The 23,599-nt window shown below is 37.2% G+C and overlaps 1 protein-coding gene across 1 annotated transcript; it reads right to left on the bottom strand.

Annotated features, from left to right (window-relative positions):
- Positions 1-14,927: 14,927 nt before the first annotated feature.
- NKX6-2 (NK6 homeobox 2) lies at positions 14,928-23,256 on the bottom strand. The gene is made up of 3 exons (XM_075352262.1): positions 22,608-23,256; positions 19,896-20,068; positions 14,928-16,448 (listed from the first exon to the last, which is right to left on the bottom strand). The coding sequence occupies exons 1-3, from the start codon at positions 23,029-23,031 to the stop codon at positions 16,200-16,202; spliced, it is 846 nt and encodes a 281-aa protein (XP_075208377.1). The 5' UTR covers positions 23,032-23,256; the 3' UTR covers positions 14,928-16,199.
- Positions 23,257-23,599: the final 343 nt, after the last annotated feature.

The following is a 23,599-nucleotide window of genomic DNA, read 5'->3' on the forward strand; positions in this document are numbered from 1 at the left end:
CATCCAGCCTATATTACTGGGAGACACACACAGACCTCACATCCATCCTATATTACAGGGAGACACAGAACTCACATTCAGCCTATATTACTGAGAGAGACACACAGAGCTCACATCCAGCCTATATTACTGAGAGAGACACACAGACCACACATCCAGCCTATATTACTGAGAGAGACACACGGACCTCACATCCATCCTATATTACAGGGAGACACAGAGCTCACATCCAGCCTATATTACTGTGAGAGACACACGGAGCTCACATCCAGCCTATATTACTGGGAGAGACACACGGAGCTCACATCCAGCCTATATTACTGGGAGACAGACTGAGCTCACATCCAGAATCTCAAAGTACCTTTAAAATAACCATAAAGGCTCATAGTAAAGGGAATGGATGTCATTGTCTTAAAAAATCAATTTTTTTTTAATTTTTAAAATACATATGAAGTTTGTTCAAGATCAATACAGGAGCATTGGGGCATTGCGGCACGCAGGACTTCACTGACCATTTGCAAGGTATATGTTACTTAGAAATACTTCATGCTTTGTTCAGGCATTTAACGCAACAAGTCACTGTCATTATACCCTTTTATATCACTATTGTACACAATCAGACACATAATAGCACTTTGCACTTTATTACTACAGTCCATACTTTTATTTCTAGTGATGTTTTTTACTAATGGTCTTTACATTGGTTAAATATATTTCCTGCTATACCGCTGCTAAACTTACTTTGGTTTTGATCCTGTCCTGTATTGATCTTGAACAAACTTCATATGTATTTTAAAAATTTAAATAAAAATTGATTTTTTAAGACAATGACACCAATTCCCTTTACTATGAGCCTTTATGGTTATTTTAAAGGTACTTTAGGATTCTTGATTATTTGAGGTGTTTTTGATACGGAATATTTTGATCATTTGAGCTCACATCCAGCCTATATTACTGGGAGAGACACATAGATCGCACATCCAGCCTATATTACTGGGAGAGACACACAGCTCACATCCAGTCTATATTACTGGGAGAGACACACAGAGCGCACATCCAGCCTATATTACTGGGAGAGACACATAGATCGCACATCCAGCCTATATTACTGGGAGACACACACAGCTCACATCCAGTCTATATTACTGGGAGAGACACACAGAGCGCACATCCAGCCTATATTACTGGGAGAGACACATAGATCGCACATCCAGCCTATATTACTGGGAGAGACACACAGCTCACATCCAGTCTATATTACTGGGAGAGACACACAGAGCGCACATCCAGCCTATATTACTGGGAGAGTCACATAAAGCTCATATTCAGCCTATATTACTGGGAGAGACACACAGAGCGCACATCCGGCCTATATTACTGGGAGAGACACACAGACCTCACATCCATCCTATATTACAGGGAGACACAGAACTCACATCCAGCCTATATTACTGGGAGAGACACACAGAGCGCACATCCAGCCTATATTACTGGGAGACATACACACAGCTTACATTACTGGGAGAGTGACAGTCCTCACATCCAGCCTATATTACTGGGAAAGAGACAGAGCTCACATCCATCCTATATTACTGGGAGAGACAAACAGAGCTCACATCCAGCCTATATTACTGGGAAAGAGACAGAGCTCACATCTATCCTATATTACTGGGAGAGACACACAGAGCTCACATCCAGCCTATATTACTGGGAGACACACACAGAGCTCACATCCAGCCTATATTAATGGGAGACACACAGAGCTCACATCCAGCCTATATTACTGGAAGAGACACGGAGCTCACATCCAGCCTATATTACTGGGAGAGAGACACAGCTCTCACATCCAGCCTATATTACTGGGGGAGACACACAGATCTCACATCCAGCCTCTATTACTGGGAGACACACAGAGCTCACATCCAGCCTATATTACTGGGACAGAGACACACCTCACATCCAGCCTATATTACTGGGAGAGACACACAGAGCTCACATCCAGCCTATATTACTGGGAGAGAGACACACACCTCACATCCAGCCTATATTACTGGGAGACACACAGAGCTCACATCCAGCCTATATTACTGGGAGAGAGACACACCTCACATCCAGCCTATATTACTGAGAGAGACACACCTCACATCCAGCCTATATTACTGGGAGACACACAGAGCTCACATCCAGCCTATATTACTGGGAGAGAGACACACTTCACATCCAGCCTATATTACTGGGAGAGACACACAGAGCTCACATCCAGCCTATATTACTGGGAGAGAGACACACCTCACATCCAGCCTATATTACTGGGAGAGACACACGGAGCTCAGATCCAGCCTATATTACTGGGACAGACACACAGAGCTCACATCCAGCCTATATTACTGGAGAGAGACACACCTCACATCCAGCCTATATTACTGGGAGAGTCACACAGCTCACGTTATCCCATTTCTGAAAATGTTACCATTTTAGGTTAATCATTGACATTGTGTATTTGCTGCATATTTTCAGTGTTAGCATAATAAATGAGATGTTAGGAATTCCACCTATAGTTGTGGACATTTTTCCATCTAAATTGTCCTACCGTGTGGATTTGTAAATCTGCAGTGGATCAATTCTTTCTGTGGGTTTTTGTTATTTCACTCTGCGCATTTCATTGTGTGAAACGTCCACGTGACATATACAACTTATGGTGCTGATTTGGTGCAAAAAAATCCACTAAAATTCTGATTAGTATTTATCATAACGTCAGCACACTATCCTCTGACCCCTGTGCATGCGGATCGGTGTGGCTAGCCTCACATACCCCTGTCTAGCTCATTACGCACATCAGTCCTCGCTGGACCGTTTCTTTGTGAGTTAGTGGTGTGTGTTTGTTTTACGTAGTCAAAGGTTCAAGGCCCAGAATACTCATGCGCTGCCGTTTCTTTGGATAATGAACTGATGAGCCGCAGTTTCAATGAGTTGTTGTTTTTCAATATAAATACACATATTTCTTATCCATCCTGTGCAAAATAAATGGTTTCTATTATGTATCTGTCACAAGCTTTTGGCAGGGACTTGTCTCGTTTTTCTCCACAGATCCATACAGTGATCACACTCCGTCAATAGGATCATTCATTCATTGGGATTTATTGCATATATTCACTAAAGTACAAAAATCCATTGGAAGGAAATGATTCTTAGTTATTTGCAGTAGGTTTAAGGTACACGGCATCTGGATCATTCGAGCTATTCCCTTTTGAGAGTGTGAATATTAAGAAAAAAATTATTGTAGCAGATAACAATTAGTAACTAGAACCCAATTTTCCACATGTAATAGGGGGCTGTGCCCCACCGTGTACATGTATCAGGTTTTATACACTGGATACTATAAGATGCATATGTTTGTACCAACGGCTGCCATCAAGCGGTAAATTGATGTTAGATAACACAGGGTTAAGGTAGTGGAAAGGAGGAGTGGCAGATGGCGGGAAAGAGAACAGGAGGAAAGGCTCGAGAGGAGACCAGTAGAGGATAGGGTTTAAGAGCGAGAAGATGTGGTCTCAGTGTTAGGAACAGTCAAGGAACCTTGAGGTAATCTCAAGAGGTCCGGAACCTACTGCTCACCCCGACAGGATTAGAGAGTTGTCCGGCTAGAGAGTTGTCAGGGCCCAGAGTCATACAAAGCTGAAACGAGTTAGGGGGAAGAAGGCACTGACCTCGGAGCTTGAGGACAAGATTGAAGATCGTGGGGGACAGGTTGAGGAACAGTACCCTTCACTGAGAGGAAGGAAGGAAAGGAAGGCCATGTCTGTCATAACTGTGTTAAGAATAAAAGTGAACTATTCTGGTTGGCCAAGTGAACTCCAGTGTTGTGTGTGTTACTGTCTACAACGATGACTGCCAGTGGAAGAAGCCAGTAAGTGTCATGCACCCAACCCGATGTCACATCCGCACACAGTCTTCTTGGTGAAGGAGTGCGACATCTGAGTGGCCCGGCAACCCCCTCCTCCACACACAAGGCCTAAGGGCGGCTTTGCACGTTGCAACATCGCACGTGCGATGTCGGTGGGGTCAAATCGAAAGTGATGCACATCCGGCGTCACTTTCGACATCGTTGTGTGTAAATCCTAGATGATACGATTAACGAGCGCAAAAGCGTCATTATCATATCATCAGTGCAGGCTCCGACTTTTTCATAATTATGCTGCCGCGACAGGTACGATGTTGTTCCTCGTTCCTGCGGCAGCACACATCGCTGTACGAGAAGCCGCAGGAGTGAGGAACATCACCTTACCTGCCGCCGCCGGCTATTCGGAAGGAAGGAGGTGGGCGGGATGTTTACATCCTGCTCATCTCCGCCCCTCCACCGCTATTGGCCGCCTGCCGTGTGACATCTCTATGACACCGCACGACCCGCCCCCTTAGGAAGGAGGCGGGTCGCCGGCCAGAGCGACGGTCGCAGGGCAGGTAAGTGCATGTGAAGCTGGCTTAGCGATAATTTTCGCTACGCCAGCTATCACAAGATATCGTACCTGCGACGGGGCGGGGACTATCGCGTGCGACATCGCAGCATCGGCTTGCGATGTCGCAACGTGCAAAGCCTGCCTAAGTCCCATTTCTTATTGATTCACTGACTGTTTTAAAAACTGACAAAACATGGATTCATATAAATTTAGCCATTTTGTTCATGGATTTGTGTGCGCAGGTTGTTTTGGTCCAATTTGGTGGATAAAATATGGCCATTTGGTCTATATGCAGGCAAGAAAAAATGTTATAGTTGGTTTGAGACTTGAAAAAAATGGAAAACTGAATATTTGTAATTGTAGTGTTGACTTCTACTACAGATGGTGAGAACCAAGCATCATCTTGGTCTGTCTGCTGAGGCAAGACTATGGAGATCTTCTGCTATTCCATCATAAAACTGATGTTCTTAAAGATGTGGCGAGATGAGTTTTGTATAGAGGGACTCAAGTTACTGTACAGAATGCCCAATTGCTACCATATCCAACTGAGATGAACTGGAACGCTAATTGCAAACCAGACTCTAATGTCGGTGCCTGACTTCACAAACGATCTGTTGGCTGAATGGACACTCATCTTTTCACATTCCACAATCTAGTAAAAAAAAAAAAAAAACTTTCACCAGTAAAGCCACATATTACATTAAATCTTCACTTAAGGACATTGTCCTTTTTTTTTTTTTTTTATTTTTTACTACCGCTCACTGTATGAAGTAACTGAGACATCCAATATTTTTTTGAACTCTGTGTCAAGTATTTGAGAGAATAATACCTCTGGTTTTAATGGACTGCAATACACATTAGATTCAAATTGGCCAAATTTGAAGATTTTGGCACGACTAGCTGACCATTACATGTGTATAGGGCCTCCTGCCTTTTCCGTACACATCGGGAGAGAAAAGAGTGAGACATCTTATAAGCTAAGAAGAAAAAAACAAAAAGCCAGCAGTAAATATGCACTTCAGCACTAAAAATTCCAAACTATATTTATTATAAAAATGTTGACATTTTTGGCAAAAAATTGCAATTTCTTGAGCTACCCCGCCACATCACGGCAAATCTCATTTGGGGCAGTCCTACACTAAAATATTTTTATAAAATGTGCCATACGGCCTCACATATGAATAGTAGAACTGCTCTTAGCAGCACTCACCTGGTCTATTTCATTCCCGTACCCATGACTGAGTCATGGCTGTGGGCGGGACAGGTCCGAGCAAATGCTGCATGAAGTAAATAGCCTGTGGACAGAGCCTGATGACTGAATGTGAACAGTCACCAACCGTTTTTTTTCTTCATTGAATTGGTCGGTGGCTGACCCCCACCCTGCTATGCACCCCAATTTGGGATGTATTCCACCTGTCTAGATTTTGGCGGTTGGTGACTGTTCACATTCAGTCATCAGGCCTTGTCCACAGGCTATTTACTTCATGCAGCATTTGCTCGGACCTGTCCTGCCCACAGCCATGACTCAGTCATGGGTACGGGATTGAAATAGACCAGGTGAGTGCTGCTAAGAGCAGTTCTACTATTCATATGAGAGGCCGTATGGCACATTTTATAAAAATATTTTAGTGTAGGACTGCCTCAAATGAGATTTGCCGTGACGTGGCGAGGTAGCTCAAGAAATTGCAATTTTTTTGCCAAAAATCTCAAATTTTTTATAAGTACAGTTTGGAATTTTTAGTGCTAAAGTGCACATTTAGTGCTGGCTTTTTGTTTTTTTCTTCATCTTATAAGCTAACCCTGATTGTTTTAATTTTTTTTTTCTGCATATAAGCCACTGCCAAAGGTGTCTAGCATTGGCTTACTAAATTCTCACCAATGAAAGCTAGTGATGATTGACCCACTAACATGCTCGCGTGCTCTGTACTTGTAACTGAAGCACCCCACAGGGCCTGGGGGAATACTCCTCACCGGGCCGGTGAGGGTCAGGGGATGTCACAGGTGGCCCTGCCCAGTTTCGTGACACCGAGGTGTCCACGAAGGGATGGAAGGTGGGGGATCGTGGGATGATGAGGATGAAGGGGTTGAGTATGTTGGTAGTAGTTGTCTCATGACGCAACCTGTTGTGTGCGGCCAGGGATTAGCCTCCGCTTTGGGTGATGTCCTCTGGGGCAGATGGTGTGGCAGTCTGAATGGTTCGGCTCCCCACAGGTAGGGCCAGGCCCCAGAGGAGGAGGATGGTGGTGATAGTGGCCGTTTGTGCCGAAGCGCTCCTCAGACCATCTGAGGGCATCATAACTCTGGACCAGACCTCAATCAGAGGACAATAAAACTTTCACACTCCTTATCTATGAACTGCTGCAATATTTACTGCCACTGATAGTTCTGCTTCAAAGTAACTTGTCTTATTTACTGCTCCATTCTGTGTCCTGTTGTGTATAAATATGTGACTCTTCAGATTTTGTGTTATACTGAGCCTGATGGAGAGACCTGAGTAGTCTGGAAAGCTGCTATTATTACCATTTTTTCAGTTAGCCATTAAAAGGTATCAACCACTGAGAACTCTCAGTTCTTTTAAACAATTTTTTTTTTATTGCTACTGGCTAACACGGTACAAAGATATATTTTACCTTGGTACATAGGTCCATTCATCCATCCTTCAATTATGTGAAGTTTGCCAGTGCTGTAAACTGACAAACGGCCCCACACCATGATGTTCCCACATCCAAACTTTACTGTTGGTTCGTTTTTTTGGGTGATTTGCCTTTTGGTCTCCAAACAAGGTGTGTATTGTGGCATGCAAACAGTTCAAATTTAGTCTCATCTAACGAGACTATATTCTCCCAGTGTTTTACAGTCTTGGCTAAATGTAAAAACACAAATAAATATATGTTCAGCTCACCACTCTAGAGCAGGTATCTCCAGCCTCTGGTCCGGTGCAAGGAACAAGTGGTTTGGCTTCCACAGCTGAGTAATCAGTACCATCAAGAGGAACAAGGGAGGAGAGAGAATCCAGCACCGATGTAGTACAAATATTTTCTTTATTCAAAATTCATAAAATGAAAAATCTGACCAAGTGCAGAGTATAAATACACTTAAAGAGCATATTTATACTCTGCACTTGCAGAAACAGAAGTTCCAGGCGGCACACAATCCTTCAAGGTGCACGTGTCCAAGGAAGGCATCCACAGTATAATTAATACAAAGGACCGGTACTCCAAATCTTCTGAAATATTTTTGTAGTTTATTCCATCATAATATACAGGCGTAAATTACGCGTTTCGGCTAATAGTAAGCCTTTTTCACATCTATCCTATAGATGTGAAAAAGGCTCACTATTAGCCGAAACGCGTAATTTACGCCTGTATATTATGATGGAATAAACTACAAAAATATTTCAGAAGATTTGGAGTGCTGGTCCTTTGTATTAATTATACTCTGCACTTGGCCATATTTTTCATTTTATGAATTTTGAATAAAGAAAATATTTTTACTACATCGGTGCTGGATTCTCTCTCCTCCCTTGTTCCTCTTGATGATATTGTCTAAATGTAATTGATAAAATTTTAAACTCTCTTACAGGTGCTTTTTGTTCAGCAATTGATTCTTGTGTGTGTGTGTGTGTGTGTGTGTGTGTGTGTGTGTGTGTGTGTGTGTGTGTGTGTGTGTGTATATATATATACAGGCCATGGAGGTTGAGTGCATTACTTATTATTTTCTGTGAAACCTGCTGATTACAGGTCTTTCTGTAGCTTTCCACAGGTGGTCATTAGATTTTGGACAACTCTTCTATTAATTCTTTTCACTCCTCTGTCTCAAATGTTGTGGGGAACACCTAATTGTGGTTGATCTATGGTGAAATAACATTCTTTCCATTTCCGGATTATGGCCCCAACAGCGCTCACTGGAACCTTCAGTAGTTTAGAAGTTCTTCTGTACCCAATGCCAGGAGTATGTTTTACAACAGTAAGGTTTCGAAAGTCTTGAGACAGCTCACTGGTTTTATCCATCATGAGATGTTTCTTGTGTAGCACCTTGGTAATGAGACACCTTTTTACATGCAATTTGTTGAACCACCTGATTTTATTTTTCACTAAGTAGCAGGATTGCTTTTTACTGTAATCTAATATATAAAGCTGAATGTATGTGTGTATATATGTGTGTATGTCTTCTAAAGGAATCCGCACCGTCGCATTTACAATCACGAAATTTTGCACAGACGCCTCATGTGAAACAGGGAACGTCATAGACTATGTTTTGACGGGAAAATTTAACCCTGCGCTTTACAGGTACTCTCCAAAAAACATGCCTCCATTAAACTGAATGGAGGTGGGAGCTATAGGTTATTAATAGCAACTGTCAGTGGTTGCTATAGGAACAAAATAAACTGTTAGCATAAGAAGCTTATGTGTGAGGTAATATGATGTCAGTGGGGAGACAGCCCGGGCAAAGAGACAGCCCAGGAAAGAGACAGATGGGCAAAGAGAGATCTGGAAAGAGACAGCCTGGCCAAAGAGACAGCCCTGGAAAGAGACAGATGGGCAAAGAGAGATCTGGAAAGAGACAGCCCTGGAAAAGAGACAGACCTGGAAAGAGACAGCTTGGGCAAAGAGACAGACCTGGAAAGAGACAGCCCGGGTAAAGAGACAGCTTGGGCAAAGAGACAGCCCTGGAAAAGAGACAGACCTGGAAAAGAGACAGACACATACAGATGGGGAAAGAGACAGACATAGAGAAAGACAGACACACACATAAAGACAGACACAGAGATAGAGACAGACTGATACAAATACAGACCGATAGAAGCAGGCAGACAGAGACATAGACAGAGACTGACAAGGAAAGAGAGACAGACAGACAGCGACACACAGACAGAGACTGGGTTAGAGACAGAGAGACAGTTACTATCCCAGGCAACGCCGGGTACTACAGCTAGTTATTGATAAATTTCAGCTGGTGTCATGACTTTCCATGCCTTTTTGTACTTTTCTTCATGTATTCAATACTTTCTCCTTGTGTCATTTGTCAGTATTAGACATCACTTAATTTATGGACATCAATGGTTTGATTTATTTGCCTGGGCTGTTAACATCTGGTCAAAAAGTCATGTCAATAGCACTTTATAAATATATTTACTTTGAAAATTGGTGACATTTTCAAACCTTATTTCCCACTCTGTACTTCCACAAATGTTGGATATTGGTTGCAAACAATAATTATTTTTTCCACTCCAGCAAAATAATTTTCTTAACAAATTTATTCAAGATGAAGTTGCAAATATTAGTACAACTCCAATGAAAGTCTTAGAATCAAAGCTAAAATTTTGACTACAAAATTCTAATTAAGAATTCAACTAGTTACAGTAAATCTAATTAATCAAGTATCTAGCAGATGGCTGACTATAACAGGGCATTACTTAATAAACTAAAACCTTTTCCCATGCTGTCAGCAATGGCACCACATGGAAGAGAAATGTCACAAGACCAGAGAAAAAAATAATCTATTTACAAAAGAAATCGAAAGACTATATAAAGATCAGCCATACTTTGCCTATCAGAGGCTGGGGAAAAGTGATACAACAATTTATCACAGATGGAACTGCAACCATGACAGACACCTCCAGATCGACCACAGACGTTAGCACGTTAACAGGGACATCTTCTAAAAGAGAAGGGTTGAAGAAAATGCAAGTTCACTGTAATTAGCTAAAGAAGTAGAAAGCGAAAGTGTGGTGCGTGTTTCCTGTGACACAATACGGCGCATACTGCAGAGGTATGGCATGTATGGGTGTCGTCCACGAAGGAAGGCTCTCCTAAAGCCCATGCACAAAAAAGGCCACCTACAATTTGCCAGAGCCTATGCTGCTATGCTGACAAATTATGAAGACTACTGGGACTCTACTCTGAAGTGATGAGACCAAAATAAATGTTTTTGGAACTGATGGTTTCAAAACTGTATGGTGTCACAAAGTTGAAACCTACAGTTAAACATGGTGGTGGCAGTGTTCTCATTTGGGGCTGCACAAGAGCCCCCCCTGGTGTCTGGGGCTACATGTCATTGATGGTATCATGAGTTTACAGATGTACTGCTCTATATTGAAATGGATGATCCCATCACTCCGTGCCCTTGGTAGACGTGCACTTTACCAACATGGCAATAATCCAAAGCACACATCTGTTGTATTTATGGGGGGGGGGGAAACCAGGATGAAAGTGATTCAATGGCAGAGACATGTTGTCCTCACTCTCCATTCACTATGTTCAAGAGGTCGTTCTTAAGCTAGAGCATCAGAAGTGGACCATAGTACAATGGAAGACTGGGAAAAGATGGCACATTAAGTAGGCAGAAAGCAATCCAGCCATGGCAGTGTGATGGTCTACTTAATGTTCTGGGAAGCCTTGGGTCTTGACATCCATATTACTCTGACACATACCACCTTTATACATGTTCTAGACCCCTGAATAAATGAAGTATTTTCCTAATGGCAATGACACCTTTCAGTACGATATTTTGCCCTGCCATACTCCAAAAACTTAAATCAGTCTGATCAAGCATTTATGGGGTGCTGGAAAGACAAGTCTCATAAATAGAAAACCCTACCTCGCTACTTACAGGATTATGAGGATCTGCTCCTTACATGTTGTTGCCAGACATCACCTTCAGAAATTTTGGGGAGTCCATTCTTTGATGAGTCAGAGACGAATGAACATAGCATTAGGCAGGTGGCTACAATGAGCCAAAATTTGTAACATTTAACTAAAATGCCGGATGGAAATTGATGGAGCAACTGATTTTTTTATTTTTTTGCTCATTTCATGACCAATTAATAGGAAATGTTGACAATTTTGTTTTGTTTGACAATTTAGAATTAAGCCGCATACAAGGTTATCCTGGAAAAACAGTTTCTTCCTTCTGCTCAGGCAATGTTCCCCAACTCTGAGGACTGTTTTTTTCCAGCAGGACAATGCACCATGCCACACAGCTAGGTCAATCAATGTGTGGATGAAGGACCACCACATCAAAATCACCCTGTCATAACCAGCCCAATCTCCAGACCTGAACCCCATTGAAAACCTCTGGAATGTAATCAAGAGGAACATGGATAGTCACAAGCCACAAAACAAAGAATTGCTTACATTTTTGCACCAGGAGTGGCATAGGGTCACCCATAAGCAGTGTGATAGACTGGTGGAAAGCAGCCAGGACGCATGAAAGCTGGGATTAAAAATCATGGTTATTCCACAAAATATTGATTTCTGATCTCTTCCTGAGGTAATACATTATTAGTATTGTTGTTTCTAAATGATTATGAACTTGTTTTCTTTGCATTATTTGAGGTCTGAAAGCAATGCATTGTTTTGTTATTTATTTGGACCATTTCTCATTTTCAGAAAATAAACACAAAATTTATTGTTTGGAAATCCGGAGACGTTGTCAGTAGTTTATAGAATAAAAAAAATCAATTTACATTTTACTCAAATATACCTATAAAGAGAAAATCTCTTAATTTTTGCCAGAGCTGTATATACAGTATATAATTAAAAAAAAATCAGATTTTAATGCAAATATGGTAAGCGCCACAAAAGTGGTGCAAATATGTTAATAAATTCTCCCTTTTGTTCCTCTAGTTCACATATCTGTGCTCAATATTTTCGCAAAAAGGCAACAAATATTATATTGTATCTACAACATAAACTGATAACCTCTGCTAGATCAATGCAAGAAAATCTGATCTCTGTAGATGCGTTTGGTAAAGTGCTTTCCAAATTCACGTGATTATGTACTGTTTATGAATTCGGCACACATCACATACACATTGCACAATTATTATTTTGTTAACACCAGGGCTCTGGAGTCGGAATCAGTTTTTTGGTTGGAGTCAGTAGAAATCTACTGACTTCAGTTTCTCAAAAAAAAATCTTATCGATAAAATTGTATAATTTATATATCCATATCATGGCTTATTGCATATATATATATAGTACTTAAGGGAAAAAAATCTAAATCTGAGCAAAAAAAAAAACTCAGCATGCATGTGTATTTGTATGCTGAAAAAAAGACTGATATTACTATTTTGCTGCAGTAAATATTATACATCAGCCATTTATGGAGGATTCGGTGCTGGAAGGAGTGAAGGACATCAGAACGGACAGAAGTTTGGCTCAGACCACACAGATGAATGTGCCCAATATTATATAAATATAAATACTGATACAACCAGCAAATTAATCTCTTCTTTCAGATGCGGAATCTAAAGTCTCCAATAATAAAAACTTGTATCATAAACAACATCCTATATTATCTTCACAATGCGCAGTGTCTTGTTCTTCCCAATATATTGATACATTTATTATACATAAAGACTAGGAATCGTCAACGTTTATTACTATGAACTATAGATTTAGTGTTTTCCTTGCTTTTGGTATATTCAGGTGCTTCATTATTCACTAGAACTGAAGTCTTTACTATATACAGTATACTGTGTATTCACTATACAGTCACTGTGATCAATATCCTGATATTACTTGTGTCATATGTGATAATACTTAGCAGCCAGGCTGCCTTTCATGTTGAGATTACTCGAACATGGCTGTTAGAAGTTCAGTCAGATTCTTGGCAGGAACAGACAGTAAGGTTCCCCCCATTTATGACTGACATCCCTGTCAGCTGTGTCCACACTGCTGGCTTTGTCAATATTACACATGTCAGATTTGTTGCAGAAATTAATAAAACTTTTCAAGCACATGGATGCAAAAATCTGCAAAAAAAAAAAAAATTCTGCAACTATTCTGCAATGTGCGAATATGGTCAATTAATTTTACAAAATATATAGTATCACCATAGCCAATTAGTATATAATATAGCTTGTCCATAATATATAATATATATATATATATATATATATATATACACACTGTATGTATGTATGTATGTATGTCTGTATATATATATATATATATATATATATATAAGATCTCATATGCTGGCACATCACATACCCGGAGAGAGGTATGGAGGGACCTACAAATATGTTAATTCTGGGGGCCCACTGTTTTGCTAATTGCATTATTTCCTAACCCGTTGTTCACGAATTTGATCCACAGAGGCTTCATCTGTTCACCTATAGACCAACCCAAACCTACATGCACACATAGTACATATACAATATAGCATATATTGGAAGTATTTAGATAAAAAGTAAACCTAATTGACTATGGTCATATAATACATATGATATAAAAGTAAAACTACTTGACAACAGTATATATTATTATTTGTAATTAAAAAAAGAATAATAAAATATAAAAGTGTGTGTGTATGTAATATATAATAAAAAAAATATACATTTTATATATATATATATATATGATTTATTCTTTAATTATATATGTCATATATATCACATATAATAAAAAAAAGTTATATATATATATATATATATATATATATAAATTATCTTTTTTCATTATTTTATATATATTGTATTCTTATATATGTATATATTGCTGTCAAATAGGTTTACCTTTATATCTTCTGTAATATATATATATATATATATATATATATATATATATATATAGTGTGTGTGTGTGTATATATATATATATATATATATATATATATATACACACACACATATGTACACAATATATATATATATATATTTGTGTATATATATATGTGTGTGTGTATATATATATATATATATATATATATATATATTGTGTGTATATAATGTGTGTGAGTGTATATATATATATATACATATATTTATTATATATAATACAAACTGATAAATTATATATAATGTATTAACTTATCATTCGATTTTTATTATATATATCGTATAAATATTTATATTTTTTTATAAAAACTATATATTTTATATATTAGCTATTAAAGAATAAGATGATATATTAAAAAATGAATGATAATATATATATATATATATATATATATATATATATATATTATGTGTAGACATCTGATTTATCTTTTTTTTCAAAATATATTATTTTAATATATATATATACACATATTATATATATATATATATATATATATACACGTTCATGCAACACGCCTGCCATGTTTAAATATATCTCTAGAAGCATATAATTCACAGCACAAAAGTCTACATCTCACAAGCAAAGAAAAAAAAACCTTTTCCAGTTCATGTTCAGCAACCACAGAGAATGTCTTGAAAAATTGCATATGAAATTGAGGATTATATGTATGAGACATGCACGTATTCAATCTGGAAAATATATGTCGACCATCCTTCTATCTCTATCATCTATCCATCTCTGTCTTTTTGTCTTTCTACCCATTTAGCACATAATTAGAAATTATCACTACAGATAAATTGTAAAATCTGCCTCTACTTATCATTACTTATTGATACAATTAAGAACCTGAGGAGCATTTCATAGTTACACGGTATAAGCAGAACAGGAGGTGACAATCTCTGGATAAGTTGTTAAATAATTTATTTTTAATATACAAAGTTGTTTTTTCCAGTAACTGGAGCACAATATTTTAATCTAACGTCAAAATCAATGATTCAGTTTTGTTTTTTTCCTGTCACTGTATTTTTTGGCAGGTTTTGGGGTGCAGGCCTTTTTTGGGGGGAGGACTTGAGAGAAATGCAAAGAGCTTTATTTTATTGCGTTGGAAAATAACACACCAGAAAAAGTCTATCATTTCCTATGTACAAAGTGACAGGAAAATCTGTACAAAAAAGTAACAAAAAAGTATTTTTTTTTATATAGGGGCGGTGTAATAATAGAATGGCGTGGGGAGAATGGAAGGGTGATGTGGATTATTTAACCCTTCTATCCCCTGACAGGGAATGATTCAAAGTCCTTTTTCAGTCTAATTTACACAAGCGATAAGATTTTTATAACTTATTTTGTAAAAAATATATATACATCTCAACATACAATTTAGTCTGTACAACACATAGCACTTACATACACATACAACTCTTATTTATAATGTGAATACCCTGGTCATCTCAGCTGGTAAAGCGCTTTTAAAAAAGGTTCCTGGGAGGAGGAGGGAAAAGACGAGCTGCAGCACTTGGGAGAAGAGGTTGAGAAGAAGGCAATGAAGAGGAGGGCCCCTCTGTGGATGTGGGAATCTGGGGGGAGGGCCCCTCTGTGGATGGAGGGGTCCTGGAAGGAGGAGGCCCCCTTTATGGATGTGAGGCCCTGGGGGGGGAGAAGGCCCTCTCTGTGGTTGTAAGGTTATGGGGGGAGGAGTCCCCCTCTGTAGATATGGGGTCCTGGGGGAGGAGGCCTTCTCTGTCAATATGGGGTCCTGGGGGAGGAGGCCTTCTCTGTGGATATGGGGTCCTGGGGGAGGAGGCCTTCTCTGTGGATGTGGGGTCCTGGTGGGGGGAGGATGCCCCCTCTGTGGATGTGGGGTCCTTGGGGGAGGAGGCGCCCTCTGTGAATATGGGGTCCTGGGGGGAGAGGTCCCCTCTGTGTATGTGGGGTCCTGTGGGGAGGAGGTCCCATCTGTGGATGTCGGGTCTTGGGGGAAGGGGAGGCCCCCTCTGTGGATGTGGGGTCCTGGGGGGGGAGGGGATGGGAGAGGTGCAGGCTGGATTGCCCCTGCAGTGGGAAGTAAAAGGTTCAAGCTCTGGAGGAGGAAGAAGGAACCAGGAAAGAACGAGGTGCGGTCTTCTGGGTTTAGGGGAGGTAGGAGGGAAAGTAAATGTGCAGTCTCTGGGGGAGAGGATCACAAGGTGTCCGAGTTATTGCTGCATGGACTCAGCAGATTTAAGTTTGTGTTTTTGTGCTTTTTCAACAACCTGGAGATTTTCTCATCATCTGAGTTGGGGTCCAGGGGTTTGTTGTACTCATCATCGTCCTCATTGTCGGAGCTCTCCTTCATCTTCTCCGTCTCAGAGTCGTGCTTCTTCTTGGCTGAGGCCATCTCTGCTGCGTGTCTCTTCCTCCACTTTGTCCTGCGATTCTGGAACCAAACCTACAAAAAGAAGGAAAATCAGCCATGAGACCCCAAAACCAGGACAATCACCAAACATAAAGTGTGTGTGTGTGTGTGTGTGTGTGTGTGTGTGTGTGTGTGTGTGTGTGTGTGTGTGTGTACTGCTGCTACCAGTGACCTCTACATACTCTCTGTAAGGGCCATGTATGTTCTACAAGGAAAACCTTACACATTGTGTATACGATTAGTGCAAAGTGGAAACAAAAGTATAAGGGGGATCTGCTTCTCCCTCATTTGATCTCTAGTATATTTATTATATACTGTATTTTGTATTTGAGTGCATACCTGGGAAATGTTCCCTTTATTTGTGTAACTATTTTTTTTTTTGTTGTAAAATATTTCAAACAAAATTTAAAAAAAATAAAAAGTTGATAAAAAAAAGTATGAGGGGAAAACTCGTATAATAATTTATACTGTCACCAACTGCACTGTAAGGGTATCATAGAATGTGTGTGTGTGTGTGTGTGTGTGTGTGTATGTGTATGTAAATACACACACACACGTATTCTATATGATACCCTTACATATTCTAAATGATGCCCTTTCGGTGCAGTTAGTGACCTTCTAAATATATAAATGATTGCATATATATATATATATATATATATATATATATATATATATATATATATATATTAAGCAAAGGAAGAAAAAAGGAACGGCACTCACCGGTAATTGCTGTGAAGTGTTCAGATTTATTTGCATATATATATATATATATATATATATATATATATATATATATATATATAAAATATAAGTAAATATTTATATATATACAATCATTTATATAGTCACTAACTGCACCTTAAGAGCATCATGTAGAATGTATGTATATGTGTGTGTGTGTGTGTGTGTGTGTATATAAATATATACATATATATATATATATATATATATATATATACATATATATATATATATATATATATATATATATGACTAGCACACATTATATCTATAGTATATGCAATTTCTAAAGTATACTTGTACATGCTGCTTTTTTAAGTCATACCTTCATGACTTTTCTCTGTGAACTGTATAGTTTTACATTACACTTATTACAACACCTAGAGTATTAAATATACTGCACTGACTATTGCAATAGGCCATAACATATTCAAGATAGTAGTGATAAAAAAAAAAATCAGTATCTACAATTTACATAAATCATAGTGTTACTTATAATTATTTACTTATTTGTTTCTTTTGTTTTTGTTTGTGGATACACGAGAGATTTTTTTATGTAAAATCAGATACATCTAAAAAAAAGTTCCAGTTCTAACTAATATATATATATACATATATATATATATACATATATATATATATATATATATAAAAGCAAAATTATGAAGCAATCTTAAAAAAAAAATTGTCAAACATTTAAGAAGTTTGACAAATTCTTATAGTGAATAAGTAAAATAAATTGCATTACATTTACATTACTGTATTTTTTTTTAGTAGCACATTTTGTGCAACTATTATGTTTTTATCTGTAACAAAATATAAAAGTCCATTTACATTATATATTAACCTACCAATCGCTCTACTTTTGCTACTTAAATTATTGAGGCAAATAACTAGCCCAGTGCTGCATTATACTGTATCTTTAGTAAGTGCCTATATATTTATATGTATTATATTGTAGGCACTGAGCCCACATGGATACAGTAATCCACATATTAAGAACAAATTACAATCACTTACATTTATCAAGATATTTAGACTTAAGTTCTTCTAAGTAGACAAACTATATCCACTATCGGGATGTATAGTGCAATTTCTTCTTTATATCCAGTACACAGTGAATTAGAATTCTAGGAAAAGTAACTGTTGTGCTTAAAATCTAGTAATTCGGTCCACAGGTGTCCCCAGCACTGCAGCTTGTCACAAAGGGTGCTGGGCTGTAGGCATTGTTATATACAGTACATTGTATGGTGATAGTAATAATATTGCTACTGTTATTATAGTATATTTGGTGACAGATCGTGTTTGTTTGTTTTTTATTATAGATAATTTAATTTTATTTTTTGCAACAAAAACTGCAATTCAAATAAAACAACAAGTTAAATTAAATCTCCCCTTCCCATTAAATTAACACAACTGTGAAGTAAAAATGGCAACAAGGTTGTAATTGAAATGTAGAATAAAAGTGACAGCTCAGTGATTTGTCATCGTCTGTAATAGACTTGTCATTTATAATTATTACTCCTATCAGGAGCACTTCATGCTAATCATGTCCAATAGATGTTATAAAGCAAAACCTGCTCAGTAATATTATATTGTCATTATTATTATTATTATTATTATTATTATTATTATTATGCTCCTATAAACAGTGCATTTGTATGATCGTTGTACAGCACCACAAAATGAGAAGCAGAACTTGTTATAATATAACTAGATAAAAACTTTCTATTTATATAAAATAAATCTATATTTACTACAATCTATAAAAGTATTATTACACTATGTATAGTGAATTATTATATACATGTATAATATTACTATGTATAATAGTAACATTATATTTAGTACTGCATAGATATATTTACACATTCATACAAAACACTACTACAGACTCTATAACTGCTATACTAAATACATAATTACTACATTATTATATATAATGTATTAAGGAAACTAAAGAGATTTATATATATATATATATATATATACACACACATATATATATAATATATATATAATATATATATATACACATCATATATATATATATATATATATATGCATGTGTGTGTGTATATATATATATATATGTGTGTATATATATATATATATATATATATATATATATACACACATTATATATATATATATATATATATATATATATATATACACACACATATATATATATATAATATATATAATATATATACACATCATATATATATATATATATATATATATATATATGCATGTGTGTGTATATATATATGTGTATATATATATATATATATATATATATATACACACACACTATATATATATATATATATAATATGATATATGCATGCAGCACACCAAGCTATTTCCATTTATTAATTTGTATCTTAATAGTTTGACTTTTGCCAGTGAGGCTCTGGAACCACTTTACCATGGTGCTGGTACTACCTATATATTTTTATTTATACAACACGCACACACTATGATAAATATATTGATAAATGTAAGTCTTATGGTAAAATTATACACTATATTTGCATAAACTTAATTTACCTATTTTTATAATAGTTTATATAGTATAGTATGCATTATACTTTGAAAGCAGAAGTTTAGAATCTCACTGTCTTGCATATATAAAGTTGCTGATGCAAACATCTATAGTGTGCAGTGTGTATCTTCCAATATGAGTGTGTGTGGCAGTATCAGCAGTGTAATGATGGGGCCGGTCCTCACCTTCACCTGAGACTCGGTCATGCCCAGGGAATATGCCAGTCTTGCTCGTTCTGGTCCTGCCAGGTATTTGGTTTGTTCAAAGGTTTTCTCCAGTGCAAATATCTGCTGCCCTGAGAAGGTGGGTCTGGAGTGCTTCTTCTTGCCGTCTTTGTCCAGCACCATCCCGGCTTGTGCTAAAGATATCACCAGTAACAAGATTTAGTCCACTGGACAGACATCAGGGTCTGCTGGGGGTTGTAGTACCACAGCAGCAGCAAAGCCACCACACTAACATCATTTTCCGAATAAGCAGCTTGGAAAATATTTTACTACTTATCATGCAGCAACATGTGTGATAACAAGTAATCCCCGAACATGGGGACACTGGGAATAATAATGTTACTCAAGCTTCTAATATCTAGGAGCAAATATATATATTATATTTATTAACTCTATAGCACACATTGTGGTGTATACTGTAATTTATAGTATATATTGTGAGCTATAGTGTAATATGTAGTGTATATTGTGGGATATAGTGTAATATATAATATATAGAGGGATATAGTGTAATATATAATATATAGAGGGATATAGTGTAATATATAGTATATATAGAGGGATATAGTGTAATATATAGTATATATATAGTGGGATATAGTGTAATATATAATATATAGAGGGATATATTGTAATATATAGTATATATAGTGGGATATAGTGTAATATATAGTATATATAGTGGGATATACTGTAATATATAGTATATATAGTGGGATATAGTGTAATATATAGTATATATAGTGGGATATACTGTAATAAATAGTATATATAGTGGGATATACTGTAATATATAGTATATATAGTGGGATATAGTGTAATATATAGTATATATAGTGGGATATACTGTAATATATAGTATATATATAGTGGGATATAGTGTAATATATAGTATATATAGTGGGATATAGTGTAATAGTATATATTGTGGGATATAGTGTAATATATAGTATATATTGTGGGCTGTACTGTAATATGTAATGTATATTGTGGCATATAGTGTAATATATAGTATATATTGTGGGATATAGTGTAATATAAAGTGTATATTGTGGTATACATTGTGATATTGTTGAATATAGTGTAATATATAGTATATTGTAAATTGTGATATATCGTATAATATATAGTGTATATTTTGTAGGATATAGTGTAATATATAGTGGATATCGTGGGATTATAGTATAATATATTGTATAGTGTAGATTGTAATATATAGTATAATAAACAGCATATATTGTGGTATATAGTTTATTATATAGTGTGGTATATAATGTAATGCATTTATTGTGGTTTACACTAATATATAGTGTAAAATACAGCATATATTGTGGTATATAGTGTAATATACAGAATATTTTATGTATAGTTAATATATAGTATATATTGTGATTTACACTATAATATATAGTATATATTATGATTTACACTATAATATATAGTATATATTGTGGTATATAGTGTAATATAGGGCATGCATTGTGGGATATAAATGAAATATACAGTATATATTGTGGGATATAGTGTAATAGACATCATATAGTGTGGTATATAGTGTATATTGTGGGATATAGTGTAATAGACATCATATATTGCGGTATATAGTGTATATTGTGGGATATAGTGTAATATACAGTATATATTGTGGGATATAGTGTATAATGTGGATATAATGTAATATACAACATATATTGTGGGATATAGTGTAATATACAGTATATATTGTGGGATATAGTGTATATTGTGGACATAATGTAATATACAGCATATACTGTAGAATATAGTGTAATATACAGCATATATTGTAGGATATAGTGTAATATACATCATATACTGTAGGATATAGTGTAATATACATCATATACTGTAGGATATAGTGTAATATACAGCATATACTGTAGGATATAGTGTAATATACAGCATATACTGTAGGATATAGTGTAATATACAGCATATACTGTAGTATATAGTGTAATATACAGCATATATTGTAGGATATAGTGTAATATACAGCATATATTGTAGGATATAGTGTAATATACATCATATACTGTAAGATATAGTGTAATATACAGCATATACTGTAGGATATAGTGTAATATACAGCATATATTGTAGGATATAGTGTAATATACAGCATATATTGTAGGATATACTGTAATATACAGCATATACTGTAGGATATAGTGTAATATACAGCATATACTGTAGGATATAGTATAATATACAGCATTTACTGTAGGATATAGTGTAATATACAGCATATATTGTAGGATATACTGTAATATACAGCATATACTGTAGGATATAGTGTAATATACAGCATATACTGTAGGATATAGTGTAATATACAGCATATACTGTAGGATATAGTGTAATATACAGCATATATTGTAAGATATAGCATATACTGTAGGATATAGTGTAATATACAGCATATACTGTAGGATATAGTGTAATATACAGCATATACTGTAGGATATAGTGTAATATACAGCATATAGTGTAGGATATAGTGTAATATACAGCATATACTGTAGTTATTATGAATGATGCACATTAATAGTAAGAACATATATTTATTTTGAGATGATAATGTTACAGAAGTGTAATTTTCCATATATTCTTATGATCATCATGCAGTAGAGATGAGGCAGTGGAGGGGGTACTTACTGGGACAGGTCAGCCTGGGGTCCCTCCATGGAGAAGTCTGCATAACTCCGGGCCAGAATATGGGGGGTCTCCCTGGCAGCTCGGCCAGTGGTTTGGGGTATCTGGACACCGCTGCTGGGTTAAAGTACATCCCCGTGGAGGTGGCGAGTCCGTTAATACGCGGCAGGCTGGAGAGCAGGTTGCCCGATGCCCCCAGAGCGGCGCCCAGGGGTCTGCTGAGAATGTCACTAATCCCATGGGGCGTCCCCAGGGGGAACTGTGCGCTGAGGGAGGACAAGTTTGGGGCTTTGAAGTTAGGATTCTGCAAGGCATAAGGGAACAGGGTGGTCTTCATCTCTGCCATGTTGTGCAGGGCTGCCAGGGGGGCACTGCTCAGCACGAAGGCACTCTGTCTGTTAGTATCCATCTGCCCCACAGCTAACATTGGGATGGAGCATCCAGAGCTGCCTCAGCCTGAGAGCAAACCAGTCCTGCAGTCTCCAGGGGGACTTTCTGTGGATTTCCACTGGTGTCTGTGGAGCAATGATCAGCCAGCAGCATCCAGCCCAGTGTATGGATCCCTGCTGCTGCTGCTGCTGGGTGCTCAGTATGGATCCTGGAGGAGCTGCGTGTCCCCAGCCTGAGCCCAGCACATCCCACTGCACCCAGTCATCCTGGAGCTCTGATAACTGGCCAGACACCTGCCAGCCTCAGACCCTGATTGGCCACCACAGCCCAGCCCCTGATTGGCCACCACAGCCCAGCCCCTGATTGGCCACCACAGCCCAGCCCTGCTCTGCATCCACGTCACAGCCCGACTAAATGATAAAGTCAGGTGCTTTACATGGCTGTAAATCCACACACTGATTTATCTCTCCAGCCACTAAATAAATCCCATTCAATGAGAGTTTAGTGAGGCTCTGGCTTTAAAAAGGAATATATAGCCCTGGATCTCATCACAGGGGGATGGAGATGTGAGGGTCATTATAGGCTGACGATTAATTTGTCTTAGT

The sequence above is a fragment of the Anomaloglossus baeobatrachus genome, chromosome 5 (genome assembly GCF_048569485.1).
Source record: "Anomaloglossus baeobatrachus isolate aAnoBae1 chromosome 5, aAnoBae1.hap1, whole genome shotgun sequence".
NCBI classification, from domain to species: Eukaryota; Metazoa; Chordata; class Amphibia; order Anura; family Aromobatidae; genus Anomaloglossus; species Anomaloglossus baeobatrachus.

Coding starts and splice junctions, on each gene's coding strand:
- NKX6-2 (XM_075352262.1), bottom strand. CDS start 23,031: ATGTTAGCTGTGGGGCAGATGGATACTAACAGACAGAGTGCCTTCGTG. Junction 20,069..22,607: donor CCCCAGGCTGACCTGTCCCA/GTAAGTACCCCC, acceptor TGATATCTTTAG/CACAAGCCGGGATGGTGCTG. Junction 16,449..19,895: donor TGACCGAGTCTCAGGTGAAG/GTGAGGACCGGC, acceptor TTCTTTTTGTAG/GTTTGGTTCCAGAATCGCAG.